The 27,500-nt window shown below is 40.9% G+C and overlaps 2 protein-coding genes across 2 annotated transcripts in view; both read left to right on the forward strand.

Moving 5' to 3' along the window:
* The window catches only part of LOC119579544, a 23,883-nt gene extending 614 nt beyond the window's left edge, over window positions 1-23,269 (forward strand). Inside the window, exons 2-32 of the mRNA XM_037927446.1 lie at window positions 7,600-7,734; window positions 8,005-8,206; window positions 8,354-8,454; window positions 8,858-8,971; window positions 9,250-9,364; window positions 9,775-9,902; window positions 10,170-10,378; window positions 10,891-11,002; window positions 11,140-11,364; window positions 11,676-11,804; window positions 12,077-12,151; window positions 12,868-12,987; window positions 13,078-13,197; window positions 13,379-13,550; window positions 13,789-13,957; window positions 14,185-14,438; window positions 14,603-16,252; window positions 16,353-16,589; window positions 16,668-16,987; window positions 17,072-17,155; window positions 17,262-17,468; window positions 17,712-17,868; window positions 18,081-18,244; window positions 18,604-18,711; window positions 19,845-19,982; window positions 20,653-20,808; window positions 21,059-21,148; window positions 21,361-21,520; window positions 21,708-21,925; window positions 22,170-22,335; window positions 22,757-23,269. Of these exons, the coding sequence (XP_037783374.1) occupies window positions 7,624-7,734; window positions 8,005-8,206; window positions 8,354-8,454; window positions 8,858-8,971; window positions 9,250-9,364; window positions 9,775-9,902; window positions 10,170-10,378; window positions 10,891-11,002; window positions 11,140-11,364; window positions 11,676-11,804; window positions 12,077-12,151; window positions 12,868-12,987; window positions 13,078-13,197; window positions 13,379-13,550; window positions 13,789-13,957; window positions 14,185-14,438; window positions 14,603-16,252; window positions 16,353-16,589; window positions 16,668-16,987; window positions 17,072-17,155; window positions 17,262-17,468; window positions 17,712-17,868; window positions 18,081-18,244; window positions 18,604-18,711; window positions 19,845-19,982; window positions 20,653-20,808; window positions 21,059-21,148; window positions 21,361-21,520; window positions 21,708-21,925; window positions 22,170-22,335; window positions 22,757-23,010 (6,465 nt within the window). The 5' untranslated portion in view covers window positions 7,600-7,623 and the 3' untranslated portion in view covers window positions 23,011-23,269. The remainder of the gene's footprint in view (window positions 1-7,599; window positions 7,735-8,004; window positions 8,207-8,353; window positions 8,455-8,857; window positions 8,972-9,249; window positions 9,365-9,774; window positions 9,903-10,169; window positions 10,379-10,890; window positions 11,003-11,139; window positions 11,365-11,675; window positions 11,805-12,076; window positions 12,152-12,867; window positions 12,988-13,077; window positions 13,198-13,378; window positions 13,551-13,788; window positions 13,958-14,184; window positions 14,439-14,602; window positions 16,253-16,352; window positions 16,590-16,667; window positions 16,988-17,071; window positions 17,156-17,261; window positions 17,469-17,711; window positions 17,869-18,080; window positions 18,245-18,603; window positions 18,712-19,844; window positions 19,983-20,652; window positions 20,809-21,058; window positions 21,149-21,360; window positions 21,521-21,707; window positions 21,926-22,169; window positions 22,336-22,756) is intronic.
* A 3,582-nt stretch (window positions 23,270-26,851) lies between these two features.
* Window positions 26,852-27,500, forward strand: part of LOC119579802 — a 1,554-nt gene continuing 905 nt past the window's right edge. The window contains exons 1-2 of the mRNA XM_037927687.1: window positions 26,852-26,954; window positions 27,439-27,500. The exon at window positions 27,439-27,500 is cut by the window's right edge and continues 303 nt beyond it. Of these exons, the coding sequence (XP_037783615.1) occupies window positions 27,439-27,500 (62 nt within the window). The 5' untranslated portion in view covers window positions 26,852-26,954. The remainder of the gene's footprint in view (window positions 26,955-27,438) is intronic.

The raw sequence follows: 27,500 nt of genomic DNA on the forward strand, positions 1-27,500 counted from the left end.
ACGCGACATTAAGATCTCTGTTTGTGTGGGGGTGTTGTGGCCTTGATCTGTGTACGGTAATATGCAGCGGATATTTTCGTTATGACGTGGTAAATATGAGGTCGGAGTAACTGTACCTATGTTGTTTGTTACTGTTTTTTTTTATGCTCTGTAAGATGGCAGTGTCCATTTTCCTGGTAACATTGTCTTTAACCTCATCCTTCGCCTGCCTTGATCATTTCCCCTTTCAGTAAATCTTTCTGGCCATTAACAGGCAAAGTTTACCTTGGAGCATAAGGCTGTGTGAAACTGAAACCATACCGCAAGGAGCTTTGAAGATATATCTTCACGAATTCTAACCATATTCTTGTCGATGATTAATTTCTGTACTAATTATCATCATTTCTATAATTTAATTGTCTTGTCTCCACTCGACATTTATCGCGACCGATTTTGTTTCTTTCTGACGTTTATTCTTTACCTGAACAAACTAATTCCCTCGACATTTATTTTTTTTTCCTCTGTATGATAGTGTCCTTTTGATTTTCCTTATCTTGGTGCGGCTATTATGTATATACATACCAAGAAGTCAAGGCGACAAGTAATTAATTTTTTTTACCGTTATTTGACGTACTACGACCCTCAGTCACTATATCATTGCCTACATATCAACTGCTAAGTTTTATCAAATGGACAGACAAGTACAAAATGCCACCAACAGCATAGGTGCCGTGCCCTTGCACCATGGATAAACGGCCACAGAGAGCCATAGCTGGTTTACAAAGCTCTCAAAATATAGTTGATAGTACTCTTCTGGCTGAATATACGAGAAAAAAATTGTACACAAGGAAATTCCTTTAAAAGCAAGTTTTGTGAATGTAAACAAGACTAAATCGAAATTCGTAAACTCGTCTTTTTCGAACTTTGAGGTAACATAGAAAGAAAGAAAGAAAGAGAGAGAGAGAGAAAAAAAAAAACGGCAAATGTCGGAAACCGAATACCTTAGGGGTCGATAACATTACCTTCCTGTTCATTATGGAAAGTCAATTGCAAAAATATTTGACGCGCACTATCATTTTAACTGTAGTTCCCATTTTCTAACCCAAATGTCATTTTGTCACCCATTTGCATATCTGGAGATGCACACAGTGGTTATAAAATATAGTAGATTAATGCACGGTACATTTTAAGTGAAGCCATATATTCTCATTCTGTAGTCTAGCAAAATGCATGAAAGTGAAGAAAGATTGCACTCACATATTGTGCTTTTATAATATATATCACGTGGTTTACCAAGTTAAAGTATACAGAAGGACTAAACAGAATAGGGAAATCCGCACGGGATCTAGGAGTTAAGAAGGCCTATTGTTCATACGATGATTGTTGTGGTAGTCTGTGCGCTTAGAATGGGGTTCATTCATTCACTGGTTCGAGCTGTTAACCATTACTACATTCGGAACTGCCCGAACTCGGCCTGCTTTCTATGGTGCGAGCTAAGGACTGGTCCAGACAGGTTGAACGGGGTTCCGGACGTTTTTTTCGGATTAGTTACCCGTCCCTCCGACTTAGACAAACAGTTCCGAATGCAGCATTAATCTTTGTGTGCTATTACGGTAGAGGTTTACAACGTAATCGCACCCGGCAGAGTACGATGAGAAGTATATGAATGAGTGTAATTCAGAACGCTTATATGTAATGACAAGTCGAAGCCTGATAATACTTATGGATTCTATTTTCAAGCCCACAATCATCCAACAGTGTGTGCGTTAGCATATGAATATGGGTAAGTTAGCATGTCTTTAGATCCCGTCTGATAATACATTAAACATGATTTTCAGCTTCTCAGAAACGCTTATTTTAAACAACTGAAATTAAGATACTTGTATTCAAAGAGTGGACGTGTAAACAGTTCCTAACAAACGGAGGCACTCTTCCCTTCTAGCTATACCTATGAGCTATTTCTTTTAGACCAGTGGTTTTCAGCTGTGGCCCCCGACCAGTGCATAATAATCTCCATGGCCCCGTTTAGTGACTCATCTTTTCGGATGCAGTTCTTAGTAGTTATGCATAGTGTAATGGCTATAGCTGTAGGACAAGAATACTGGCCTGAGGATGGAATCCAGGTGTAATTTGTATAGTAAATCTAGTTTTTGTATTGTGGGTTTTTCTTCCATTGTATCAACACGGAAGAGTGGTTTTGTATACAGATTTCAGTTTATTAATATGTGAAAGATGATTATATGTACGTACTGTAGTGAAATAACGTATTAGTTCGATGTTAAAATTCTTATATTGCTCCGTGGTCCCCAAGAAAGTACCCCTTGGCCCTCAGGTCGGGAACCACCCTTGCTCTATACAAGTAAAAGTAAAGTCGCGAGGCCCAGTGGGTATATTTAAAAGGACAAGGGTCTGGGTAGAGCCTGATAAGCAAATATCCCCAGGATAGACGTCCATGGATATTTTTCAATAGGGAAATATACCAGTATGGTTCAATGAGCAGGAGACACCGATAGAGGGATAGAGTTGAAACTATTGTAAGAAGTGCGTCTGTGTTTAGGGGGAATAGTTCGCATTCCCGTAGATTTGGCTCCGAATTTGGAGTGTTTCATTAGATATTTCTGAATTTTGGTGTGATGGTCTTAAATTGACTGTCGTCTGGAGACCGGATTTTGACGGGATTTGTAGTGTTTTTATATATTATTGTTACATTTTTTTTTTTGTAGTTTAGCCTGGTTTAATCATAGAGTCCGATGTTTATTTCATGCTCCTCCCATCAAAATCGGTATATATGTATGTATGTACTATAAATTATGTGTATATATATGTGTGTTTGTATGTAAATGTGTGTGTTTGTATGTAAATGTGTGTGTTTGTATAGTAAATGTGTGTGTGTGGGTATAGTAAATGTGTGTGTGTGGGTATAGTAAATGTGTGTGTGTGTGGTATAGTAAATGTGTGTGTGTGTGGTATAGTAAATGTGTGTGTGTTGTATGGGTGTAAGTAAATGTGTGTGTGTGTGGGTATAGTAAATGTGTGTGTGTGTGGGTATAGTAAATGTGTGTGTGTGTGGGTATAGTAAATGTGTGTGTGTGTGGGTATAGTAAATGTGTGTGTGTGTGGTATAGAATGTGTGTGTTTGTATAGTAAATGTGTGTGTGTGTGGGTATAGTAAATGTGTGTGTGTGTGGGTATAGAAAATGTGTGTGTTGTGGGTATAGTAAATGTGTGTGTGTGTGGGTATAGTAATGTGGGTGTGTTGTGGGTGATAGTAAATGTGTGTGTGTGTGGGTATAGTAAATGTGTGTGTGTGTGGGTATAGTAAATGTGTGTGTGTGTGGGTATTGTAAATGTGTGTGTGTGGGGGTATAGTAAATGTGTGTGTGTGTGGGTATAGTAAATGTGTGTGTGTGTGGGTATAGTAAATTGTGTGTGGGTATAGTAATTTGGTGGTGTAGTAAATGTGTGTGTGTGGGTATAGTAAATGTGTGTGTGTGTGGGTATAGTAAATGTGTGTGTGTGTGGGTATAGTAAATGTGTGTGTGTGTGGGTATAGTAAATGTGTGTGTGTGTGGGTATAGTAAATGTGTGTGTGTGTGGGTATAGTAAATGTGTGTGTGTGTGGGTATAGTAAATGTGTGTGTGTGTGGGTATAGTAAATGTGTGTGTGTGTGGGTATAGTAAATGTGTGTGTGTGTGGGTATAGTAAATGTGTGTGTGTGTGGGTATAGTAAATGTGTGTGTGTGTGGGTATAGTAAATGTGTGTGTGTGTGGGTATAGTAAATGTGTGTGTGTGTGGGTATAGTAAATGTGTGTGTGTGTGGGTATAGTAAATGTGTGTGTGTGTGGGTATAGTAAATGTGTGTGTGTGTGGGTATAGTAAATGTGTGTGTGTGTGGGTATAGTAAATGTGTGTGTGTGTGGGTATAGTAAATGTGTGTGTGTGTGGGTATAGTAAATGTGTGTGTGTGTGGGTATAGTAAATGTGTGTGTGTGTGGGTATAGTAAATGTGTGTGTGTGTGGGTATAGTAAATGTGTGTGTGTGTGTGTTATAGTAAATGTGTGTGTGTGTGGGTATAGTAAATGTGTGTGTGTGTGGGTATAGTAAATGTGTGTGTGTGTGGGTATAGTAAATGTGTGTGTGTGTGGGTATAGTAAATGTGTGTGTGTGTGGGTATAGTAAATGTGTGTGTGTGTGGGTATAGTAAATGTGTGTGTGTGTGGGTATAGTAAATGTGTGTGTGTGTGGGTATAGTAAATGTGTGTGTGTGTGGGTATAGTAAATGTGTGTGTGTGTGGGTATAGTAAATGTGTGTGTGTGTGGGTATAGTAAATGTGTGTGTGTGTGGGTATAGTAAATGTGTGTGTGTGTGGGTATAGTAAATGTGTGTGTGTGGGTATAGTAAATGTGTGTGTGTGTGGGTATAGTAAATGTGTGTGTGTGTGGTATAGTAAATGTGTGTGTGTGTGGGTATAGTAAATGTGTGTGTGTGGATAGTAGGTGGTGTGGGTATAGTAAATGTGTGTGTGTGTGGGTATAGTAAATGGTGTGTGTGTGGTATTAAAGTGTGGGTGTGGTATAGTAAATGTGTGTGTGTGTGGGTATAGTAAATGTGTGTGTGTGTGGGTATAGTAAATGTGTGTGTGTGTGGGTATAGTAAATGTGTGTGTGTGTGGGTATAGTAAATGTGTGTGTGTGTGGGTATAGTAAATGTGTGTGTGTGTGGGTATAGTAAATGTGTGTGTGTGTGGGTATAGTAAATGTGTGTGTGTGTGGGTATAGTAAATGTGTGTGTGTGTGGGTATAGTAAATGTGTGTGTGTGTGGGTATAGTAAATGTGTGTGTGTGTGGGTATAGTAAAGTGTGTGTGTGTGGGTATAGTAATGTGTGTGTGGGGGTATAGTAAATGTGGTGTGTGTGTGGGGGGTATAGTAAATGTGTGTGTGTGTGGGTATAGTAAATGTGTGTGTGTGTGGGTATAGTAAATGTGTGTGTGTGTGGGTATAGTAAATGTGTGTGTGTGTGGGTATAGTAAATGTGTGTGTGTGGGTATAGTAAATGTGTGTGTGTGTGGGTATAGTAAATGTGTGTGTGTGTATGTATATTATTCCTAAGTTTATCACAGGAAATCCTACGTCAGACTTCAGGACATGATATATTTTAGAAATAAATAACTTATTGCTTATTATTTAAGACTTTGTTACTTTCTTGGTAGTAGGAGTTCATTTTGACATTCAGTAACTGTTACTAGAACATGAAATCGGCAAAGAAATTGTAAGAAAAAAAATATTAATGGTTGATTGTTATTGTCGCTTTTTACATCTTGGTGATTCTTCATATTTTGCCTTCGTTTTGTTTTAATAGATTTACTCTTGGTTTTCTCTCTGTAATTTCAAGCGGTAACTGTTCTGAATATGACCGCGTTAAATAAGCACAGAAAGAACACAAACTACACAAATACGAATAACAAAATATAAAGGAATCCTTATAGGTAGGGCCGTGATGGTGGATCTGTCTAGACTTGCATATTCTGCCAAGGTGTACCGTAGCACGCCGGGGTGTCTCGCGAGTTCTTGTATGAGTACTTTTGCTTTGTCGGCTTTTGCTAGAGGCCAGAGATATCGGTTCATTTGGTCCTGTTCTGAACAACTGCCGTATTTTAATGTTCCTGCTTTCATACACTCTCTTTTTTTTTACTGTGCGTTGCACTGGTTTTCTGCATAGGAAATGTTTTGAGTGTTGGACTCTCCAGGCGATATTTTAATCTCAGTAGTTGCTACTTGATTTGTTTGTGTTTAGTCCAGGATGATGATCATCTTCATAGGTCATGATACAGAAATGTTTCCAGAGATTCTCCTCTCATTATTATTATCATTATCATTATCATTATCATTATCATTATCAATCCTTATTAATAATAATAATAATAATAATAATATCATTATTACCTCTACAACTACTATTGCTGCTGCGTTTCCTTTCTAAGGTCGTCTTCTCTCGTAATGAATACATGGTTTAGTGTGTACTCCGGGTTATTACCATCGGGTGTTTGGGTTTCTGCCTCTTAAACATCCCACGTGTAATTCACACATTTAGTCTGAAAGTTATGCTGAAAGTATGCTGTGCTTTCAGTATTCGTAAGTCTTAGTAGCTACTTTACTACAGTCTCGCTCGCTCTTGAAATAGCTATGAGACATCGGTTTTTGTAGGTTTTACATAATTTGGAAAATATTCCGTTTTAATGCACAGTTCACAAAAATTGCATTGGTAATAAGTAGGTCATTTGCGTATTGCATGCGGGAAAGACTGCAACGCCATGATTAAATAATCAGTTAATTTGTTATTGAATGGATGAGAAATAGGATAATCGTTACTTCCGAATTAATTTGCATTTTAAGTAGAAGAAAATAGAAGTACCCCCAGTGTTTGGAATTAAATATTTCTTTTGACTTGAGAAAACTACAGGATTTTTTTTTTAAATAGAAAAGGAAAAAATGAAAGACGTAAGGTGCTTGTGAGATTTATTCCGCTTCCTTTTATTGCGGGAATATTTGATTAAGAAGCTTCTTTACTAAACTGATCACTTTAGATGAGTTGCTTCCATCTGTGTTTTATCCTTTGCTTGAATTTATCAGTACCTGGATCATCTTGCTAGGAAGAATCATACACAGGCACACACACAGGCACAGGCACACGCACAGGCACACGCACAGGCACAGGCACACGCACAGGCACACGCACAGGCACACGCACAGGCACACGCACAGGCACACGCACAGGCACACGCACAGGCACACGCACAGGAACACGCACAGGAACACGCACAGGAACACGCACAGGAACACGCACAGGAACACGCACAGGAACACACACGAATGTACACAGAGAGAAGAGACTATCCGCAGTTGAGATTCAAGAATGTCTCTTCTCTCGGTAAATATCTTCGAGTAAAGTAGGCATTTCTTTTAGTCTATACCAGAGATTCTAAAACGTATATATCAGAACTAAACTACTTACTGTTGATAAAGAGTAGATAGAGGATAGGGACACAGCAGCCAAACTCGAAATTCTTGCATTCATAATCTCCTGGATGAAACGGCACGAAACACTGGAGGTGGATTATCAGTATCAGAATAAAGTATGGACTTATTTTTTTTAGGCCAAGCTGGGGAAGGAATATTCCATTCTTACTGTATTCATCTTTTCGAAATTTACCGTTTCGAGGCTGGTTTCTCGGCTTTAGTTTGTGTTAAAACTAAAGTCAGGAGCCAGCAGAAATATACTCAAGGCTGAAATGCGATGTGCACTCTCTCCTCTGCAGGTTTTGTTTTAGTTGTAGCTTGTAATAAAACAGTACCTTGATCAGATTTTTTAAAAAGAATAATACCTACATTCCTTATTTCTTGAATAAAATTAATTTGTTGGATCTAAAACACATTGGAAATTCGACATTCCAGAATTTTATTTCCCTTTAACTTCACATAACTGAAGAAGAATGAGGTAAAGATAATGGTGATCTCTCACGCCACTTCCAAAAGGTTTGAGAATCACTGCAGCGTGTTTAGCCGTGGGCCGAGACTGACGATTTGCCATGTGTTTTGACTCTCCCTTTCCTTGCAGGTGAACAGAGCATCCTAGGCGAGGATGTGGGCGGCCTTGGTCCTCGTGATGGCAGCCTGGGTTCCAGTCGCCCCCTATTCCTTCGGGGGTTTGGATCCTTCGGAAGTCCTGTTCGAAAACCTGGAAGCTGAGGAGGTATTTCAATTTTGGTGGTTTAGCATTCCGGACGTATGTATGTAATATATTGTATACACTTGTGTCAACACAAATACGCACATATTTATACTTGCTCATACATATTTATACTTGCTCATACTTATTTACACTTGCTTATACATGTTTACCCACATTTGCACACTTGTACACACACACACACACACACACACACACACACACACACACACGTATGTGCACAGGTATGTAGTGTACTGCAGCGCACGGGTACTACAAGCCAGTCTTTTACAGTTGGACACGCTTCTCGACTCTGCCATCGAGAACCTGCAGAGGGATATCATCGCCATTTACGAAGACCAACTCCGCCTCCACCACCGTAATGTGCGCAATCTCCACCGGCGCCGAAGGAGCACCGAAGACCTTGCCCCTCCTTACCTCGACCAAGAATACTGGCACAGCTACTACTATGACCTGGACGTAAACAACAGGCAAAGTATGGATTGTAGTCTTGTTGACCGAGTTCTTGTTTCATGAGCCGTTTTGTTCTCTCTGTGTTGAAGGATCTGTAAATACGTGTTGACCATCCCTTCATGTTGGATTTGGTATTTGTTTATATAAAAATCCATTGCAAATGTTTCAGTGCTGACAGTCAACAACATCACCGCCCAGATGGACCCTGGCACCCTGAACATAAGTGACGTCTTTGCTGTTAATGTGCGGGACATGCCCTTTATATATCGGGTAGGTAATCAATTAATGTTTATTGAGGTGAGATAGATAAAACGGGGTGAGCTATACCCACTTACACAGCGTTGCTGAGGAGACCTTGACAACTCAGTGTATTTGTTTCACCTTGACATATTTCACTCCGTTTAGTATACTGACGTGCTTGACAAACCTAGGTTGATAGGCATTTAGTTCATGTAGGCAGTTTAAAGTTATATCTGAATGAAATAATTGTAATCACAACTTAAGACCGATTGATAATCCAGACTATTCTGTTCCTGAGATGCAGTGACGAGTGCACAATATTGTTACCGATTCTCAGACATGTTCTTTATATCTGCATTATTACTTTTGAGTTATAGTGTGAGAGAAAACTATAAACCTCCATTATAACCACTGTCTCGTTTGGCGCCCTCAGAGCGACTCGGGAATGGGTTATGCCACCCAAGCCGAAAAGATGGAACCGCTTTACCTTACGAACAGCTGGACCAATAGTCGGGCTGGATGTCGCTGCGACGTCGATGGATCCATGGTGTGTGTAAACCGAATATTTTTAAAGCGGGATCATCCCAATGTTATCGTCGGAAAATGCGTTTCTATCGGTCTATCTCAGAAAATAAAGTCAAAGAAATGAAACCGTCCTTTTCATAATCATTTTACTTTTTTACCTGTTAATTTCCTCAATTTTCCTTCTTCCACAAATATCCTTGTCGACCTTCGTTTTTCTGCATTTCCTCCCTCAACATTCCTTTAATTACGACTTCATTTTTTTTTTGTTCATCCTACATTTTTTTTCTTTTTTCTTTTTAGGATTGCGCTTGCTGCAGAGCGGGTGGGTGTCAGTGTCGCCAGTCGGAGGGCCACTCGGGGTCAGCTTGTGTCAAGTGCGGCGAGGAATCACAAAACCTCAAGTGTATCGAAGCAGGTAAGAGCGAGATGTCTTGGACAGCCAGACTGAAGCAAGATTTTTGTTATCATTCTGTATTCTATGGACCTCTCCTCCTTGGCAGCGAAAATGCGTGGAGCAACACGTTCATTTAGTGACCAAACATTAAAGAGTTAGAAAGGAAAGAGCTTACCCATTTTTCTTAGGACAGACGAACCAACCCCATCCGACTGTTAACAACAACGTGTCGCCATTGTGGACATGGCTTGCTTACAATGTTTCCTTAATCTTCTTATACTCGGGAGTATTATGAATATTCGTAAAATTACTATGGCTGCAGATGCTCTTACCCTTGGACTTTAAAGAGGCTGTATTATATCCCACCATGCATCGAACTAATCAGTGGTAAATACATTATAACGAAGAGTATAGCAAAATCGCATTTTCAGAACCGGAGCATTTATTTGTCGACGCAGCTGTGGGCTTCGAGCACTACAACTCTTACTTCGACGTGGAGGATGGCCTCATGAAGAATGTTATCATAGCCCATGGGAATACCGTGTCGCTGTACAGAGTTGTGAGTTGTTCTCTCGACTGTTTGGTTCGTTGGTTATGGGGGCTAAAGTTAAAATTGCATGGAGTGTTTTTGCTTTTTTTATTGATATGATAGTTAAGTTCACAGGGTTGATTTTTAGACTTATTATTATTCAAAGTTCTCACACATTTTATTAAATCCCTGAAGACCTCTTGGCGTTGCTAGAATTGTAAGAAGAGAATCCTATCGCCACATGATATTCAAACCCCTGAAGAGATAACATAATACCCAATCGTCCACTGTCCACAGGGCTTAGATTCGCTGGAAAAGATGAACGAAATGGTAAGCTTGAGCTCTGTGAGCCTTAGCGAGAAAGCCAAAGACCTGGGTTACGGCGAGGTCTACCTGAATCACGGCGGCCGTCACGAGAAGCTCCGATTCCTCGTGGTCTTCTGCGAAAACAGCGAACTACACAAAGTCTTCATGATCACCTTTCATAACACGGAGCCGTTTTTAGGGTTGGTCGTCTTATCCGTTTTATTAGCTTCTTAGATTTAGTAGTCATTTTGGGCCGTGTTTTTTTCCCGTTTACATTGCTGTTTATCACTTATAAAGCTATTCATTTGAAAGCGATGGCAACGCATGTGTATTGGTTTTATATGAAATCCATTTTGTTCTAGTTCTTTCAGTGATAATTTTACTGATATGGAGACCTAAATTTGTACTAATTTACTGATTAGCCAGTAATACCTATAAAAGTATACTGCAAAGCCTGTTTTCCTTTAATGAAATTTACATTTACACACATTTAGATATAACCATATGCATACTATTTTAGGAAAATATTAGAAGCTTTGTTTTTTTTTTTACCTTCTGATATTTTCTATTTAAGTTAAACTTTTGTATCCTTTTTTCGATAATCGAGTACGAGATATGCCAGTCTAAGTGGAACGCCTGTTATTTTTGTGCACCAACAACATTTTTTCAGTTTTTCTTGTAAGTCGATAACCTTTTTATAATGCCGTTGCAGTTTGTCTACGACCTGGAGTTCAGAAGGTACCGAGATGCAGTCGTGGCAAAGCGGCACGCGTTTTATGCTGGGGGTCTTGAACGAAACTAGTCTACACATTCACGAACTTGTGGTAAGGGTCTTTCACTCATCATTTTACCCATGATATATCGCAGTTCTGTTATTTCAAAACTTTATATCATGGCACATTTCTCTGTGTATCCCATATGTACGTCTTTTTTATCACACTTACAATCACGTTCGATAAAGGTAACCGACATATATGATCAAGCGATTCGTTACGTGCAAGAACTGAGCTTAGAGGAAGAGATTATATCGTGGAAGAGTTACCGCGCGGGTGCCTGGGACTACCTGTTGCTCGCCTCCCGCAACCTCGTCCGCGTCTTCGTGCAACTGGGGACTTACTATGAGCCACTGCAGGACCTGTTGCCGGCTGCCGGGATGACCCATTTTGAAGGGATTGTGCCCCTCACTGTGAGATTTTGTAATATTTTTGTTCGAATTTCGCACAGTTGTATATTTATGAAGAAATAAATGCAGGTAGCTTAAATATGAACAGATAAGGTATCCTGTTAAGTGATAAAGTGCCTCTGAACTTTCCTATTGCTGTTGTATTTTATGCAATCTTTATGCAACCGTGCCAATATGTTTTTTTCAATTTCTTATCATGAACTCTTCTCATCTATTGCTAGTAATTGCCAACTTTTCACACGCGTACTTTTAAACTGTTAAATCCTATCAATCTATCAGTTTCTCCAGTCGGTAATCCCTAGCATCCCTTCCAGATCCCGCATTACCAAGGCAAGTTCTTACTGCTCGCCGGGTCCGGAAGCCAAACGGTCGCTTATGCGTTCAAGGGCCCCCAACACGCAAGAGGCGAAGTGTACGCTGCTCTACGACAGCAATTGGACACGGTAATTCATCATTCCATGTCTGCGTGTTCTTAAACAGTGAAATATTGTCATGTTTTTTTTTATGTACGTAGATGAATGTATGTATTTTTTTCATATACTTGTCTCAAATTCTGTATTTTGTGATCTTTTAAACTTCATTTTTTGTGTGTACACAATCTTCTTAGAAAGGTTCTCGTCGACGTTAAGGATATTTCCCCCATGAAAGCCTTTTTCCCTTGTCAGTTGACAGGGGAGAGACTAGGCCCATTTTACTACATCGTGTGGATTTTCAGGTCTTTGCCGGAGATTTGGGCGTGGTGATCAAAGACTGGGATTTGGGGAGCTTGCACTCTCAGAATTCTTCGATGGTAGGTAAAAATTTAAATACTGTATCGTCTTTAGACACGATGAAATATAAAGGAGAATAGATGACCCTATAGTTCTGTGTATATTTGTTTAGTCCCGTATTTGTTAATATTTCTTTTATTCATATTCTATATCGATTTGCTATTTGCTTAAACATGTATATATGCAGCTTGACAGAACCATCATGACCAGATAATGTTTTTTTGGGGTGGATAACGAGTTAAGTTTGTTAATTTATTGCAGTCGTTTGGCATCTTCACCGTGGATGGTTTTAAATAATGATTTTTTAAATAGGTGATGGGTGAATGGACAAAGAACCCATTATATTGTCTCGTATCACACAGAACAGGGCTGTTAAACACGCGACCCGCAGTACATTTGCTATTTCAGTCTTGCATTCGGTCGTTTTTCATGATTAATTTAGCCAGTCCTTCGTCTTTTAGTTCTTACATTTTTTTATTGTTTTTTTATATAATGTAGCTCCCTGGGGTAAATGAGGTTGGCAGCCCTGACATAGAAAGTAATAGAAGAATAAATAAATAGATAAAACAGAGGAGGAAAGTAAATTTAGAGATCGGTTAAATTACTAACCGCATCGGTAAAAAAAAAACACTTTCAGCTTTATTATTATGTTAGAGTTATGACTGCTGTTCATTTCGTGAAAAAAGCGATACTATACTAGGCCTTCTGTACATTAATTTTACCTGCGTTTTCTTAGATGATCTTACCAGGTGAGTCCGGCCTCGTCCGCGTAAGTCTTGATCTCAAGTTGGTTGAAGTTGCAGACCCTGTCAAGTTGCAAACACTCGAAATGCAACAAACCATTGATGAATTAGAGGTGAGTGGTTTGAAGTGAGGCGAGGTTGCTAATACATCACAAAATAGAATAATTCTCTCGGTGTTTAAACCCCCCCCCTGTTGTTTCCAGGCTTTACACATGAACCAGATATTTATCATGGATTTGGCGGAGGACCGGCTAGCGCACTCTGTGGAGGGCCAGACCGAAATCAGCGGCGAGATCACCATTCGCGACATAAACGTGGATATTGTCAGTATCTTAGCTTCGAGAATGATTATCAAATGACCTTTTTTGTAATTAATGATCTAGGAAATTTATTCCCTTTTATGCTAATTTATGAATATTACGAAAGTTCATCGTGTTCGGGGGAAAAAAACCCTTCCTTGAACACTAATTCGGAATTATACAACAATCGGCAAGTGCATTTCAGAAACTCGAGACCTCAACAATGAGTTCAACCACGATCACCATCCACCGCCAAGACGCCAACGATACTGCAAGAGAACAGATGTATGACGATTACATACAGGAGATCGCGGACGTAGAAAACAGGTTGATTGATTTAGATTCGCAGTTGACGACTCTGAACAACACTCTTGATGGTATGTTTATAAGACGTTTGGTTAAGACTTTGTTACACCTTGAATGTTTGTTCGCTTATGATGTGGATATGTTCTCCGTGTTGGAAATTTTAATTTTCGAGTTTAGGGATATGAATTAGCAGTCGTAATAGTGATGTTGATAATGGATGTAATCGATAATATATTGGCTATGTTGTTATTACTGTTATCATTCATTCTGTATTTAGTGTAGTGTAATATCTGTTTTTGTGGCCTCCAGATGCAGTAAGTATTCACGGCAGCGAGCGTGTTGTGGAGGGTTCAAAGACTGTAATGCAAGGTGGGCTGTCAGCAGGCAGTCTGTTCGCTCAGCAGGCAACACTGCAGGACCCTGTAGACGTCTCTGGTGAACACTACCCCCTCACACAGACGCTGCTTAGTATTGTCCGGTTAGTGGACGAGGGATGACTCCTTCGGTGCTTGTGATTTGTGTAACAAAATGAAAATAGATTTGCTTTTGGTTGTAACTTCCACTTTGTATGTATGGAGTTAGTGCATACTTAGCAGCATTTGTCTGGATGAGACTTCGGATGTATCAGTCATACAAACCACAAACACTTTTGGAAATAATATTAACTGAATATGATTTAATAATTTAATTTAATATACTCCTCAGGGTAAACGATTCGCGCAAGATCTCTGGCAAGAAAACCTTTACATCTGGACTGAACATAACTCACCTCAATGCAAGCTTTCTGGACGATATTTTCGTGGATGATATTTTAACAACTTCCGGCTCGCAGCAGGTGTCTGGTACAGTTATTATGAACACCCTTCGAGCACATACTATCACCCTTCCTGATGGTGGAACTGTTGGAAGCGTTGATCTGTCGGAAGAATTGGTTCTTCTTGATGGAGATGCCACATTAGGTAATGGTGTTGAGTTCATTCTGGTGAAGATTTCTGGTAATGACATGTTCATAGAGTTGTGTAGTGATAATGTAAGAAACGTTGCTTAAATAATGTTATATGAAAGCAGTTCGATAAAATTAAAAGTGCTAATAAGCCTGTATGCTCCTTTATCCATGTTCCAGACCAGTGCGTATTCGGAAGTGGTGCTGTAGTGAGAGGAAATATAGAATTGCTTTCGAGCATACTCAGTGATACGAACGTCACTCATCTGTTTGAAGATTCCCTCCGTGTGTCTGGTGGCTCCGTATCGGGCACCTTGCTCTTCAGTGGAGTCTTGTCAGTGGAGCAACTTGAGGCCGGAGCCATAATGGGAGTTAATACTTCAGAGTTCATGTCCTCAACTGTCTTCGTAAACAAACCAGCCACTTTGGAAGGAGTCCTTTCTCTGCCTTTGCAAGTGACTGTAGAGAATGACTTGCTAATTAAAGGCTTAGTAAATGGAGAACCTTTCCCTGGTGATGACTTCCTTTTGAAGACGACAAATACGACCCTAAACTTTGGGTCAAAGAGCTTCCATAATGTGAGCTTTGGAACAGTGAGTCTCTTACCGGGAGCAAAGGTGGATGGCTTGGACACGAGTAGTCTGGTCACTCTTGACACTCCTCAGGATATCACAGGAAGGAAGGTCTTTACTCAAGGAATAGAAATTCTGGGAGACCTAGATATTGACATGAAAAGAATCGATGGAGTGAATCTAGACGAGCTGAATGCAAGTCTCTCCAGCTCTTCGCATCTGGAAGACCTGATGATAGACTTGGTGTTTGAGCAGCCAGTTCAGGTCCCAACTTTGTCTTACGGGGGAAGCTTAAATGGGCTGGACTTGATAGAGATTGCCAATGACGTTGTGTACGATGATGAACCTTTGGCTGTCTTATCAGGCTTAAAGTCATTCACTGGAGGAGTGCTGGAAATTGCAAGTGCTGACTTTGAAAGCACTTTCAACGGCCACAAATTCGAAGATATTGTGACGACCAGTAGTGCCAGTACAATAACAGGGAAGACAACCTTTGAAGATCATGTTGCATTCAATTCGTTACAAGTGAATGGTACAGTAGATGGTGTCAACTTGGAGCACTTTGTAAACTCGTCCCTGTACTTGGACAAATCAGGGCAGATTGTTACAGGAAAGAAAACATTCACAGATCTATTATTTGCTGAAGAATTAAATGTGACCGGGAAAGTGTCTGGTGTCGATTTTACGAGGGTCTTCACCAAGACAGGCAACCAAACATTTACTGCCCCTCAGTCATTCAACTATGCTACTTTCAGTGATATTGAAACCCAGCAGATAGACCTTTCGGAAGGTTTCACGGTGAATGGTATTGACATCTCTGAACTGAATGACATTCGTGTTAGTCTGAAGAACCACACTGAGCATTCTGGTGAACTGATCGTGAACAATACGGTTTCAGTTTTGAGCTCTTTCGTGGCAGGCATGATAAATGGTTACAATATCTGGAGTCTGAAGGAGGATATTGTTACTGACAAAGGGTCCTCGGAAATATTCTCTGATCTGATTTTCAGTGACTTGCACATACTGGGACCTGTTACGACTGAAGATAAAGTTGGTGCTAATGGTCTAAACATTAGTGATATTGATGGAAATGCTGTTAGTCTCACCTCCAATAACACAATGACTGGCAGTGCAACGTGGTCTGATCTAGACCTTCAAGGTGACATAACTGTGGAAGGACTTGTCAACAAACATAATCTACAAGCATTAAGTAACAACAGTGTCTTCAGGTATACAGACACTTCTCAGAATATCACAGGTAAATAGAAAGGATTTTTCACTGTACAAGGGAAATGAATGAAACCTAATGTTAGATCCAGGGCTTTCATATTAATTTAATTTGTATTGGCTTTTTTCAGACACAAAGACCTTTATGAATGGTTTTCATGTAAATGGCAATATCAACGCAGGAACGACCAACGGTGTAGATCTGAGTACGAAACTTCTCACTCTTCATACAGACCAAAACATCACGGGTGCTTACACCTTCCATAACTTGGAAGCCAAAAAGAATTTGACTCTTGAATATTTCAATGGAATCCAACTAGATGACATAGCAGCTATAGCTCTGAAAAATCTTGGTAACCACAGTATTGGTAAGTTTGAGGGTTTTCTTAAGGTTTGCTGATCCATCACGACGTGGATGATTTAATAAGAACAATTACGTTTTGCAGTGAATATAAATTTCCACAAGGAAGTAAATGTAAGCCACCTCGATCTGAAAGGTGCTGTAAACAACTTAAGCGTCGATGAAGTGTTGAGCGATGCAGTATCATTGCAAGACCCCAATGTGGCCATAACGGGAAAGAAGAATTTCACGTCAAGCACGACCTTCAGTAACATCAACTTGATTAATCTCAACGACAGAAATTTCGACGACTTTTTGAGCCACTCGATACTTAGGTCAAGTCCAAGTGCCAACTTTACTTCTGATATCACTGTTAATGGTACTATGACCGCAACTTCGGTTGTCTCCTCTTCCATAGATGTTCAGGTGAGTGTTAGATTCATATTTTGTAAAGCATTGATAATCATAAGTGCTCGTGGAAGGCCCTTAATGATTTGTTAACTGTTCTAGGGTACAATTGATGAAATCGATCACCGATATTTGCTAGAAAATGCCGTTTATGTTAACCAAGACTACCATTTCAACAAGTCCATCGTGAGTGCAGGTTTTTGTTCGTTTATTAAATAATACTTTTTCCTTGTTATTTTACTACAAAGATATCACCCATAAGAAGTTTTCTGAAGTTGAATGTTTCCTTCAGTTGTTCTCTGGGAATATATCCTCCTTCGATAACATCAACGTGACCTCCCTGAACGGAGCAGACCTCATGACGGAGTACCTACTTGTCTCACGGAGCCAGAACTTCACGAGGGAAGTGACGCTGAACAACATTATCACGACAAACGTCTCCGTTGAAGGGAAGGTTAACGGGTATTACTTGCCTGACGAAGTACTGACCACCATGAAGGTATTTGCTACTGTACTTTGTAAGTTATGGTTTAAATATTTCGCTAAAGGTCCAGAAACGTTTGTGTTCATAATCGTTTCTAGGTAGTAAATGGCAGGGATAGTATAAAAGCTTTCTTGCAAACTCAAGCATTAGCAAAGATAACTATTTACATGATACAATTTTAATCTCTTCTCAGGTAAGGTCTTCAAAATCGTAATTATGGCAAGATCATCCCATACTTAAAATTACTGTATTTTCCAGCAAATTCCAGGGCAGACCGTGACAGGTTCCATGACTATAGCGACCCCTGTGGAGGTCCTGAAACAGGTTCATGTTACAGGACTGACTGGAAATCAGGAAAATTGGATTGACTTGTCTGAGCAAGTCGTCTACCTCAATGACAGCGCCGAAATCCAAGGTAATATTAGTGAACCTTTACAAAAATCGATACGCAATAGATGCACTTGTATTCCTAGATTGAAATGATTACATAATAAATTTCTAATTCCGATATTCACACTAACAATCTCTCCCCAACTTGAATTGTAAAATGGGCTGGCAATTTAGCCTCCAGCAGGTAATTTCCTTCCCTTTGAGCATGTATTAAAACCACTCCCCTTACCACGACAGGCTCTCTAACCTTCAGCAAGCCACTCCGGGCAGCCCACGTGTCCAGTTCCAGCAGTGTGTTGGGCGGGGTGGACGTTCAAGAACTCTTTACCAAGGCCTGGTACGTCGACGCCCCCGCTCTTATCACTGCGGATCTGAGCTTCATGGCGCCTGTTCAGCTCTTGGTATGTACAGAAAAAGAACAAGAATATCTATGCCGCGCGTTTGAAAAGAAAAGAGAAGGCAAAAATCCTACAGATTCTCATTCGATCGCCCGTAGAGATAATTTGCGTCCTAACTAGGGGGTCTTGGGTATACACGAGTCTCTCTTGTCCTGCATTTTTTTGGTTCTTCAATTTTTAACAAGTTCCCTTCAAATTACTTCAAGTAGAATAATATACACAGATCTTTATTGATATTCACCTTGATTAAAGATTACAGAACCAGCCATAAAATCGGCATAGTATATGGGGAAAATATGACCCCTAGAATCGAGACCCAAAATTGATTTTGAAAACCTCGAAACCACTCTCTCTGCACACAGGACGGGCTCGCCTGTAAGGTCGAACAAACAGCCGAAGGAATCTGCAAGCTTCTGAATGACACTGAAGCCGCTCTCTCAAGGTTCAACGCATTGCAAGATATGATGAAGGTAGGTCTGGTTCTAATAATCGCCGCCACCGTTCTACTTACTATCATTATTATGCAACAGTGGCCGAGACTGTCATCATTGTGCTACAATCACCACTATAATTATGGCTACATAATAACCGCGTTATTGCTACATACAAGTCACCACCACTACCATCATTATTATTGTATGTCATCATTATTATATAACATTTACTTGTATGATCACCATTATTATTATTATAGAGTAATTACTAATTATTAATTTTATTATCATTGTTTTTGTTATTATTATTATTATTTATTATTATTTATTATTATTATTTATTATTATTATTTATTCTTTATTCTTATTCTTTATTCTCAATTCTTTATTATTCTTTATTCTTATTCTCTGTTCTTTATTCTCTGTTCTTTATTCTCTGTTCTTTATTCTCTGTTCTTTATTCTCTGTTCTTTATTCTCTGTTCTTTATTCTCTGTTCTTTATTCTCTGTTCTTTATTCTCTGTTCTTTATTCTCTGTTCTTTATTCTCTGTTCTTTATTCTCTGTACTTATTATTGTGATACAACAATCATTGTCATATAATAACCACCACCACTATGATCATCAATATTTTTTAATATAAAAGTCAGCATCACTATTATTATGAATGATAATGAGGAGGATACTATTTTTTTCCCGTTAATTACATCCCCTATGGCCTAGTTCGATAGTTTGTATTGGACCTGGTATTCCCAAAGTGAGTACCATGCCGTAACGAGCGGAACTGGGTGACTTGTGCAACGGCAATTTGTGTATTGTAACATAATTAATGTTGTATTCTACCCCTAGTATATAATTCCAGTATAATATTCGGAAAACCTCTTTTGAAACTGAAAGTTTGCAATAAATTATGTTCATTTTAAAGCTGATTCTACATGCGAGCATGATTTTGAATTTTAAACGTTGCAGTTTATATAGTACGACAGTTTCTCGTTGATTACATCTTTACATCGCCCAATTATGTATCCATCAATAAACAAAATATAAACTTTTCTAGCGAAGAATCTTCACCGTCCAAATCAGATCTTCATTACCTTTTCCCTCGCTCGCATTTGCGTTCAAATCGCATCTCTGACACCCTCCTTCGGCCATCTTATTTCGCCCTCCCAGACGGACTTCGCGGAGCAGTGTCCCTCGGCGACGCAGATGTTCACGAAGCTGGAGAATTCGATCTCCGAGGGCGACCACTTCGTCTCCGTTCGCGAGGCCTCGACGCCCTTCGCCCACCACGCCTCGACGTCCTTTACCGTGAGTGAGGTGTGGGCCGGGAAGGGGACTTGGTGGAGCTGTGGGGAGCTTGTTGGGGGAGCTTTGGGGAGCTTGTTGGGAGGAGCTTTGGGGAGCTTGTTGGGGGAGCTTTGGGGAGCTTGGGGGGAGGTTTGGTGGAACTTGGGGGGAGCTTGGGGGGAGTTTAGGAGAGCTTGGAGTGTTTTGGTGGGGCTTGGGGGATGCAATAGACGTTGTGGGGCGTATGACCACCTGGTTGTAGTTGTAAAGGGGTTGGTATGGGAACTGCATGTCAGGTTGCCGGATCCTGCTGGTTGATAGTTTAGTTGCAGAGGTGTAGGCCGTTCTAAATACCGTGCGTTGTAGGGGCAGGTTAAGTTCGTGGGGGGAGGGGTGGGGGAGGGGTCGCAGCGCACGCACCACTTCCCTGTTATACGTCAACAAAAGAACTTCTTTATAGCCTGTTTTTACTAATTGATAAGTTGGTGATAGATTGCTGGATAGATTTGTGTTAGTGGATTGAAGATGTGTGTTTAGAGAAGTTGGGCGATAGACAAGTGATTAGATTAAATATCCTTAGAAGCAAATACGTACACGGAATATAAAGAGAATTGGCGGGTTTTTCCATCCTCGGATTTTACACATCAAGGAAATAATATAGATCAAAATCGAAGAAAACCTTTCCACACAGGTCTCCAACACGTCTTACGTCGTCATGAGTTGGGAAGGACGATGCGATTCCACTTTATTCGAGTTCGATTCCTCTTCGGGCGCCCTTGAACCCCTTCAGACACTCCACGAGTCTGGGTACGGGCATGATTGGCTCTTTATTGAAACCATTGAACAGGTAAAGTAGCTGTGAGTTTGTGAATGTTCTTTTTTTTCGTTTATGTGCATTTAACGAATTTGTATATTATGTATTTGTGTTTATATATTTTTTATTTGTACAGGTCTTGTCCTTTTGCGATTAAATACGCTTTTGATATTCAGCCCACCCCATAGCATCGTAATAATCACATCGTAAGAACCGTGTTTTAAAATTATCTTTGAAATTCTTTAATTGCATATTAAACCTGGAGCTTTGTCCTTTTCAACAGGCGTTCGTGGTCATGTCAGCATCCGATGAAAACAACAGCTGTAGTCAAAGCAACACAGTCGTTTTCGAAATGATAGATGGGCAGCTTGTCGTAAGTCTTGTTGAAAAAACGTTTATGGAAATTTGCTAGGGAAAAAAATGTTTTATGATGATCTTAGAGATAAGTCAACATTGATTAATTATTCTTCCAATATTGTATATTAATTTATTCGTGTACTTCATCTGCAACCCCTAAACGTTTGCCATTTTTTGTTTACTTTGCTTTGCTGCTAATTTCCTCTTGCTTTCCCTCCTTTCGCATAGACTTACCAAGAGCTGAACGCAGGAGACAGGCTTACAAAAACGTACGCCAGGAACGGCGACCTGAAGCTGAGCATTTATTCCGCCGCACGAAGCTGGGTTTATCTTTTCAACGCTGCAACTCGCCTCTTCGAAGAGATTGATTCCGTGGACCGGCAATACGGTAAAAAAAATTGGATTACTTGCTTTGCAATGATTTAGCGGTGTATCAAGTTAGATTCTGTTTCCTATTTTTGGATTGTGGATTAGTATGGTGTTCGGGAAACGCTCACGATTCTGATTTTCAGTCTTCACTTTACAAAAACGGAAAGAAAGAGTCACGTTGTCGCTTCTCCCGTTCACCTTCACAGACGTAACGACGAGCCTAACGACGCAGGACGGTGTCTCGGTCCTGTTCTGGAGCGCGGGCGGCCTCGGGTCCGTCCAAGTGGAGGGCTTCGTCGAGCGGGCGGCGGCTGTGGACGTGGCGCGGGTGGAGGACGCGGTGTTGGTGGAGCAACATGGCCATGTGTTCCTGGTGGCGGCTGTGACGCAGTCCATCACCACCGGGGACACGCACCACGTCGAGGTAAGGGAGGAGGCTTTGGGTAATTAATAAGGGTGGGGGTGGGTTGTTAAGGTTTGGGAAAGGGCCCATAATTGCTGATGTTGCGTGGGACGGCGGGGAGTGAAGTGGAAAAGGTATCTATGTACGCAGTAGGGTTTCAGACGGTCGGGTCTATCCAAGATCATGCAACCATGCCTTGTTTAGCTCACAAACCACGCACTTTAACAACAGCAAACCTAACCTTTCTTCCCCCCAACTCGCCTAGCTGTACTCCGTGGACATCGCCAAGGGTGAAGTGTCATGGCACGACTCGATTCAGCTCTCGACGCCCGCTTCGGTGACAGCCCTCCACGCCGGCAGGGAGGCTTCCGGGTCTGCTGTGGTCCTGGCCGTGCAAGAGGACAGGTTCCCCGTCGTCTACACTATATTGGGTATGATATTGATTGCTCTGTAATAGACTCTGTGATATGCAAATAGTAACAGATTATTTAGTGAAGCGAGACAGCGCTAATTAATGTTGATTTCTCTTATTGGAGTGTTTTGCGCCTGTGTGTCTGCAAGTTTGCACGAGGAATTGATTACCATTTTCCTTGCGATATTGTCAATTTTATATCTCCATTTTTTGTGATATGCACTTACAAAATCCCATAATCCCTCACTTTTACAAGTGTCACTTTGAATTTTAAGATTTATGTTCATAATAGCACTTTTTATATAGCCTAAACTCTCCTGAGCCAACGAAATTCGAAAGTACACCCCTTGCTCTGTGAATAATCGGTAATTAGTGAGGATATTTATTTACACTTTGTAACACGTCTACACATATTTTACTAACGAGCTTTTTCTTCGCAGGCGAGAGACTACGCCAGATGACGGAGCTGAGCACGCCTCGAGTCCGCTGGTCGCTCTTCATAAACGTTCCTGGTCCAGCGTTCCCCGCCGTTCCGAGGCATTACCTTCTCCTGGGCCAAGAGGGCAACGCGACCGTCTTGGCGCGCCTGGAGATGCTGGGCAGGGCGGTTCCCAAGCATGACCTGACTTGTGACCTGAGCTCTTTAACGGACCTCGAGAGCTTTTCGAACTTGGACGCGATCAGAAGTTTGTAAAAGAACACCTGAGGAAGATTGTTGCTTAATAATGGATTTGTTGTTGTGTTATTGTACATAGGGATTTGTTAAATAATTGTTATATGTGTGTGTTTATTTTGTTATTGCGATCAAAAGGTTATTAATTTACTACAGATAGGAGTCCGAATGCGTCCGAATGTGATTTTAGTGTCTAGGTGATGATTTATGTACTTGATCTAAAAATTATTGTTGATGCTGTAAAGATTTTATTTTTGGTAAATCTACGTTTTAATCGAAACGGCATTTAAAAAATCCTTTTTTTACGTATGTTCCCCGCAGTGTATCTCGCATGCTTTTTTTTTTTTTTTTTTTTTTTTTTTAATCGCTCTCCACCCTCTCGTTCTCACATGCTCGTTCCGCCTCTCCTATCCCACCCACTCTTATCTCCAACACACATCCATTTCCCCCCTCCTCCAGTCACCCCCTATTCCCCGTCCCCCACTCCCCCTCCCTACCCCCCATTCCTCCTCCCCCACCCCCATTCCTCCTCCCCCGCCCCCATTCCTCCTCCCCCGCCCCCACCCCCATTCCTCCCCCACCCCCTCCCCATTCCTCCTCCCCCACCCCCTCCCCATTCCTCTTCCCCCACCCCCTCCCCATCCCTCGCCCCTTTCACCCCTTCACACAGCTCCATCTGACCGCACTGACCTCGACATTCACTGCTGCCGTATAACACTCCCGTGCTGCACCGTCACACTCATGCTTCGGGCGTCCTTCCTTTCGCATGTGTAGGCCTGAGACATTTAAGAATTTTCCTGGGTAACGTGCAAGGTCTTCGCCGCCCGCTTAGAGCCTCGTTAACGGCAGGTCCCTTTTTCATGAAGGATCTTCCTTGTGTTGTAGCTTGAGACGGATAACGTTGAGGGGGGGGGAATGATGTATGAGGAAGGGTGTGATGCGCGCACGATTTTTTTTATTTTTTATTTTTTTTTTAATTTATTTTTGATTTTTGAAAATGATTTTGATTTTTGAAAATGATTTTGATTTTTGAAAATGATTTTGATTTTTGAAAATGATTTTGATTTTTGAAAATGATTTTGATTTTATCGCTTATTATTTAATAATAATAATAATAATAATAATAATCATTATTATTATTATTATTATTATTATTATTTAGCAATGTCGTATTTTGTAGTGTGGTTGGTTTGGATTGTTCTCGATACTTTTGATGTTTTGTTAATGGGTCGATGAAGTATAAGATTGGAGTTTCAGGGAAGTATTAAAAAAAAAGTTTAGGTGGACTAAAAAAAAAAGTTTAGGTGGACTAATGTTTAACTTCAAAGTTGTTTATATTCAAAGGGTAATTAACAAATGCCTTGGTCCCTTTATCAGTAGTACATAAATATATTACCTTTTATAATGCAATGTCACTGAACAAATTACGAAAATGATAAAGCAAGAAAGCAGTGATTTTTTTTCAGCGATAGGATGTGTTAAATATATAAATCAAATATAATTCTGATGAGTTAATACAAGACTCGCCATCTATTGCGTGTCGTTAGACCACAGAAGAGCCTTTCTCTGTCTCTCTAGAATTCCTGCTGTGGAATTCCGGAATAAATAATAACCGCATTACGATAGGTACTAGATTTTCACGTCGAGGAAAATTTTAAAATGCTATTGAATTTCCACGAAATGGAGTAAATCCTATAAAGTGCCATCCGAATCCCTTTACAATTCTTTTTATCCAAGTTATCGACTATGAAATCATCCTCGCAGCCATAGCACCGAGTGACCTTAACTTTATAGCCTCGTAGTAGTCATGAGATAGCCTCATCACCGTCACACACGCACGTATATAGACACACGCGTGAAAGCCATATAACGCACAGATACCCGTATTAAAATTAAGAATGTGTACGTAAATAAGACACAGACGCACGGCAGAGAAGAGAGATGAGCAAATATAGAAAACGAGGCACTAAGACAGACGCAAGGAGAAAAAAAGAGAAACAAGGAACACAATAACACTGAGAGACAGAGACAGACAGAGAGAGAGAGGAGAGTAGGATAAAGAGTAGGAGGAGGAGAAAGAGAAAGAAAGAGTAGGAGGAGGAGGAGAAAGAGAAAGAGTAGGAGGAGGAGGAAGAAAGAGAGAAGAGAGAAAGAGAGGAGGAGGAGGAGAGAAGAGAAAGAGAGAGAGAGAGAGTAGGAGGAGGAGAAAGAGAAAGAGAAAGAGAAAGAGAGAGAGAGAGAGAGGAGGGGAGAAAGAGAAAGAGAAAGAGAGAGAGAGAGAGAGGAGGGAGAAAAGAAAAGAGAAAGAGAGAGAGAGAGAGAAAGAGGAGAGAGAGAGAAGAGAGAAAGAAAGAGAAAGAGAAAAGAGGAGGAGAGAAAGAGAAAGAGAAGGAGAGAGAGGAGAGAGAGAGAGGAGGAGAAAGAGAAAGAGAAGAGAGAGAGAGAGGAGGAGGAGGAGAAAGAAAGAGAAAGAGAGAGAGAGAGAGAGGAGGAGGAGAAAGAGAAAGAGAAAGAGAGAGAGAGAGGAGGAGGAGGAGGAGGAGGAGGAGGAGGAGAGTAGGAGGAGGAGAGTAGGAGAAAGAGAAAGAGAGAGAGGAGGAGGAGAAAGAGAAGAGAGAGAGGAGGAGGAGGAGGAGAGTAGGAGAAGGAGAAAGAGAGAGAGGAGGAGGAGGAAAGAGAGAGAGAGAGAGAGAAATATGCACACAGACACATGGAAAGAAGCAAACCCATTGACTCGCAGATAAAGAACAGGCACATGTTAACATCTGTAGAGAATTGGGTACGTGAATGATAAAACAATACAACACAAAGAAAACAAACACATGCGGAGAAGACTGACACGCGCACGCGCACACGCACAAACACTTGGAAAGAAAACAATGTAAAAGTATAAACACGCGATTAAAGAAAATTAGAGAAATGAGTGGAAATGTACGCACACGCGCACACGCACGCGCACGCACGCACGCACACACGCACGCACACGCACGCGCACGCACGCACGCGCACGCACACGCACGCACGCGCACGCACCGCACGCACGCACGCACACGCACCACACGCACGCACGCACACGCACGCACGCACACGCACGCACGCACGCACACACACGCACGCACACGCACGCACACGCACGCACACACACGCGCGCGCGAAGAAACACGCACGAAAAACACAACATGGGATAGACACGTATACATACACAGACGGATACAGGATTAAACAAACACGGAAACAAACACACAGAGACATGCGGAGAAGATGCAGGAAAGAATAAACAGACAAACACAAAAAGACATACAGGGAAAGAGCAGACAGACAGAGAGAAGAACAGACAGACGAAGAGAGAGACGGAAAAGCACTGATACATATACACGAAGAAATATAGACACGCATAATAAGAGACCGATAGATTTACGTGGAAATAGACACGAAAATGTAACAGAAAAAAAATACACGAAGAAAAAAATATGGAAAATAATATACAGACAGACAGACACATGAAGAAAGACAAGAAAAAGAATATACAGACACAGACAGGCGTGAAAAAAACAGACACGGAAAAAAGGAGAGGAGAGAGGAAACGAATGGGGATGAGAAAGAAGCGAGAGGAAAGATAAAATGAGAGGAGAGAGGAGGAGTAAAAGAAGAAATAAGGGAACTAATATAATTGAGAGAGAGAGCAGAAGGAAAAACAAAGCAAAAATAAAAAAATAAATAAAAAAGAAGATCGGATAAAGAAAGAGAAAGATAAACATCTAATAATATACTCGACGAATAAAGGGTGCAGTGGTTCTCAAGGAAGAAAAACAAACTGCTATAAATTTCCATAGGGAAAAGCGGGTGCCTGCCTGACCTTGCCGGGCGTGAATTAAGCGAAGGCCGGTTCCTCTCTTACTGTATATAAACGCGAGAACTCCCATGCGTTCTCAGTCCTCGTCTGGCACTACCACGCAACTCTCAAGGTACATCGATCTTTTTCAATACATTTTGTCTATTTTTTTTAAATTTATAGCATCCCGATCCTTTGCTTGCTGTCGTTTGGGGTTTAGGAGAAGGAGAGTTGAAGCCCAGTGTAGAGGAGGCCTTGGACCTCCGCCCTCGCCTCGACGCATTTTGCTGGGTATTTTCCTCTCCTCCTTTCCGTTTTCTTCTCTTTATCACCCCCTTCTGTCCACTTATCCTATTCGTTAACTCTTTTTTATCCTTTTCGCCACAATACTTTACCGCAGTGCAGATTTATTTGTCTTGACCATCAACTATTAATCGTTTTACTTCGTAAACTAGGGTTTTACTTAAATCCTGGGAAAACAAATGCTTTTATTTGTTGATTTTCTTTCTGATTCTGTCCACGGATTTTTTCTCACAGTATAGAGCGTCGAATTATATGCCCTTCCCACTCTCTCGCTTTATGCATACAGATTTGTAATTGTGTCTCTCCTTCCCCAGATGAACGGTCGTCTCCTCATCGTCCTGGCCTTCGGCGCCGTCCTCGTCAACTTCGCCCAGAG

This window comes from Penaeus monodon, chromosome 12 (genome assembly GCF_015228065.2).
Source record: "Penaeus monodon isolate SGIC_2016 chromosome 12, NSTDA_Pmon_1, whole genome shotgun sequence".
NCBI lineage: Eukaryota > Metazoa > Arthropoda > Malacostraca > Decapoda > Penaeidae > Penaeus > Penaeus monodon.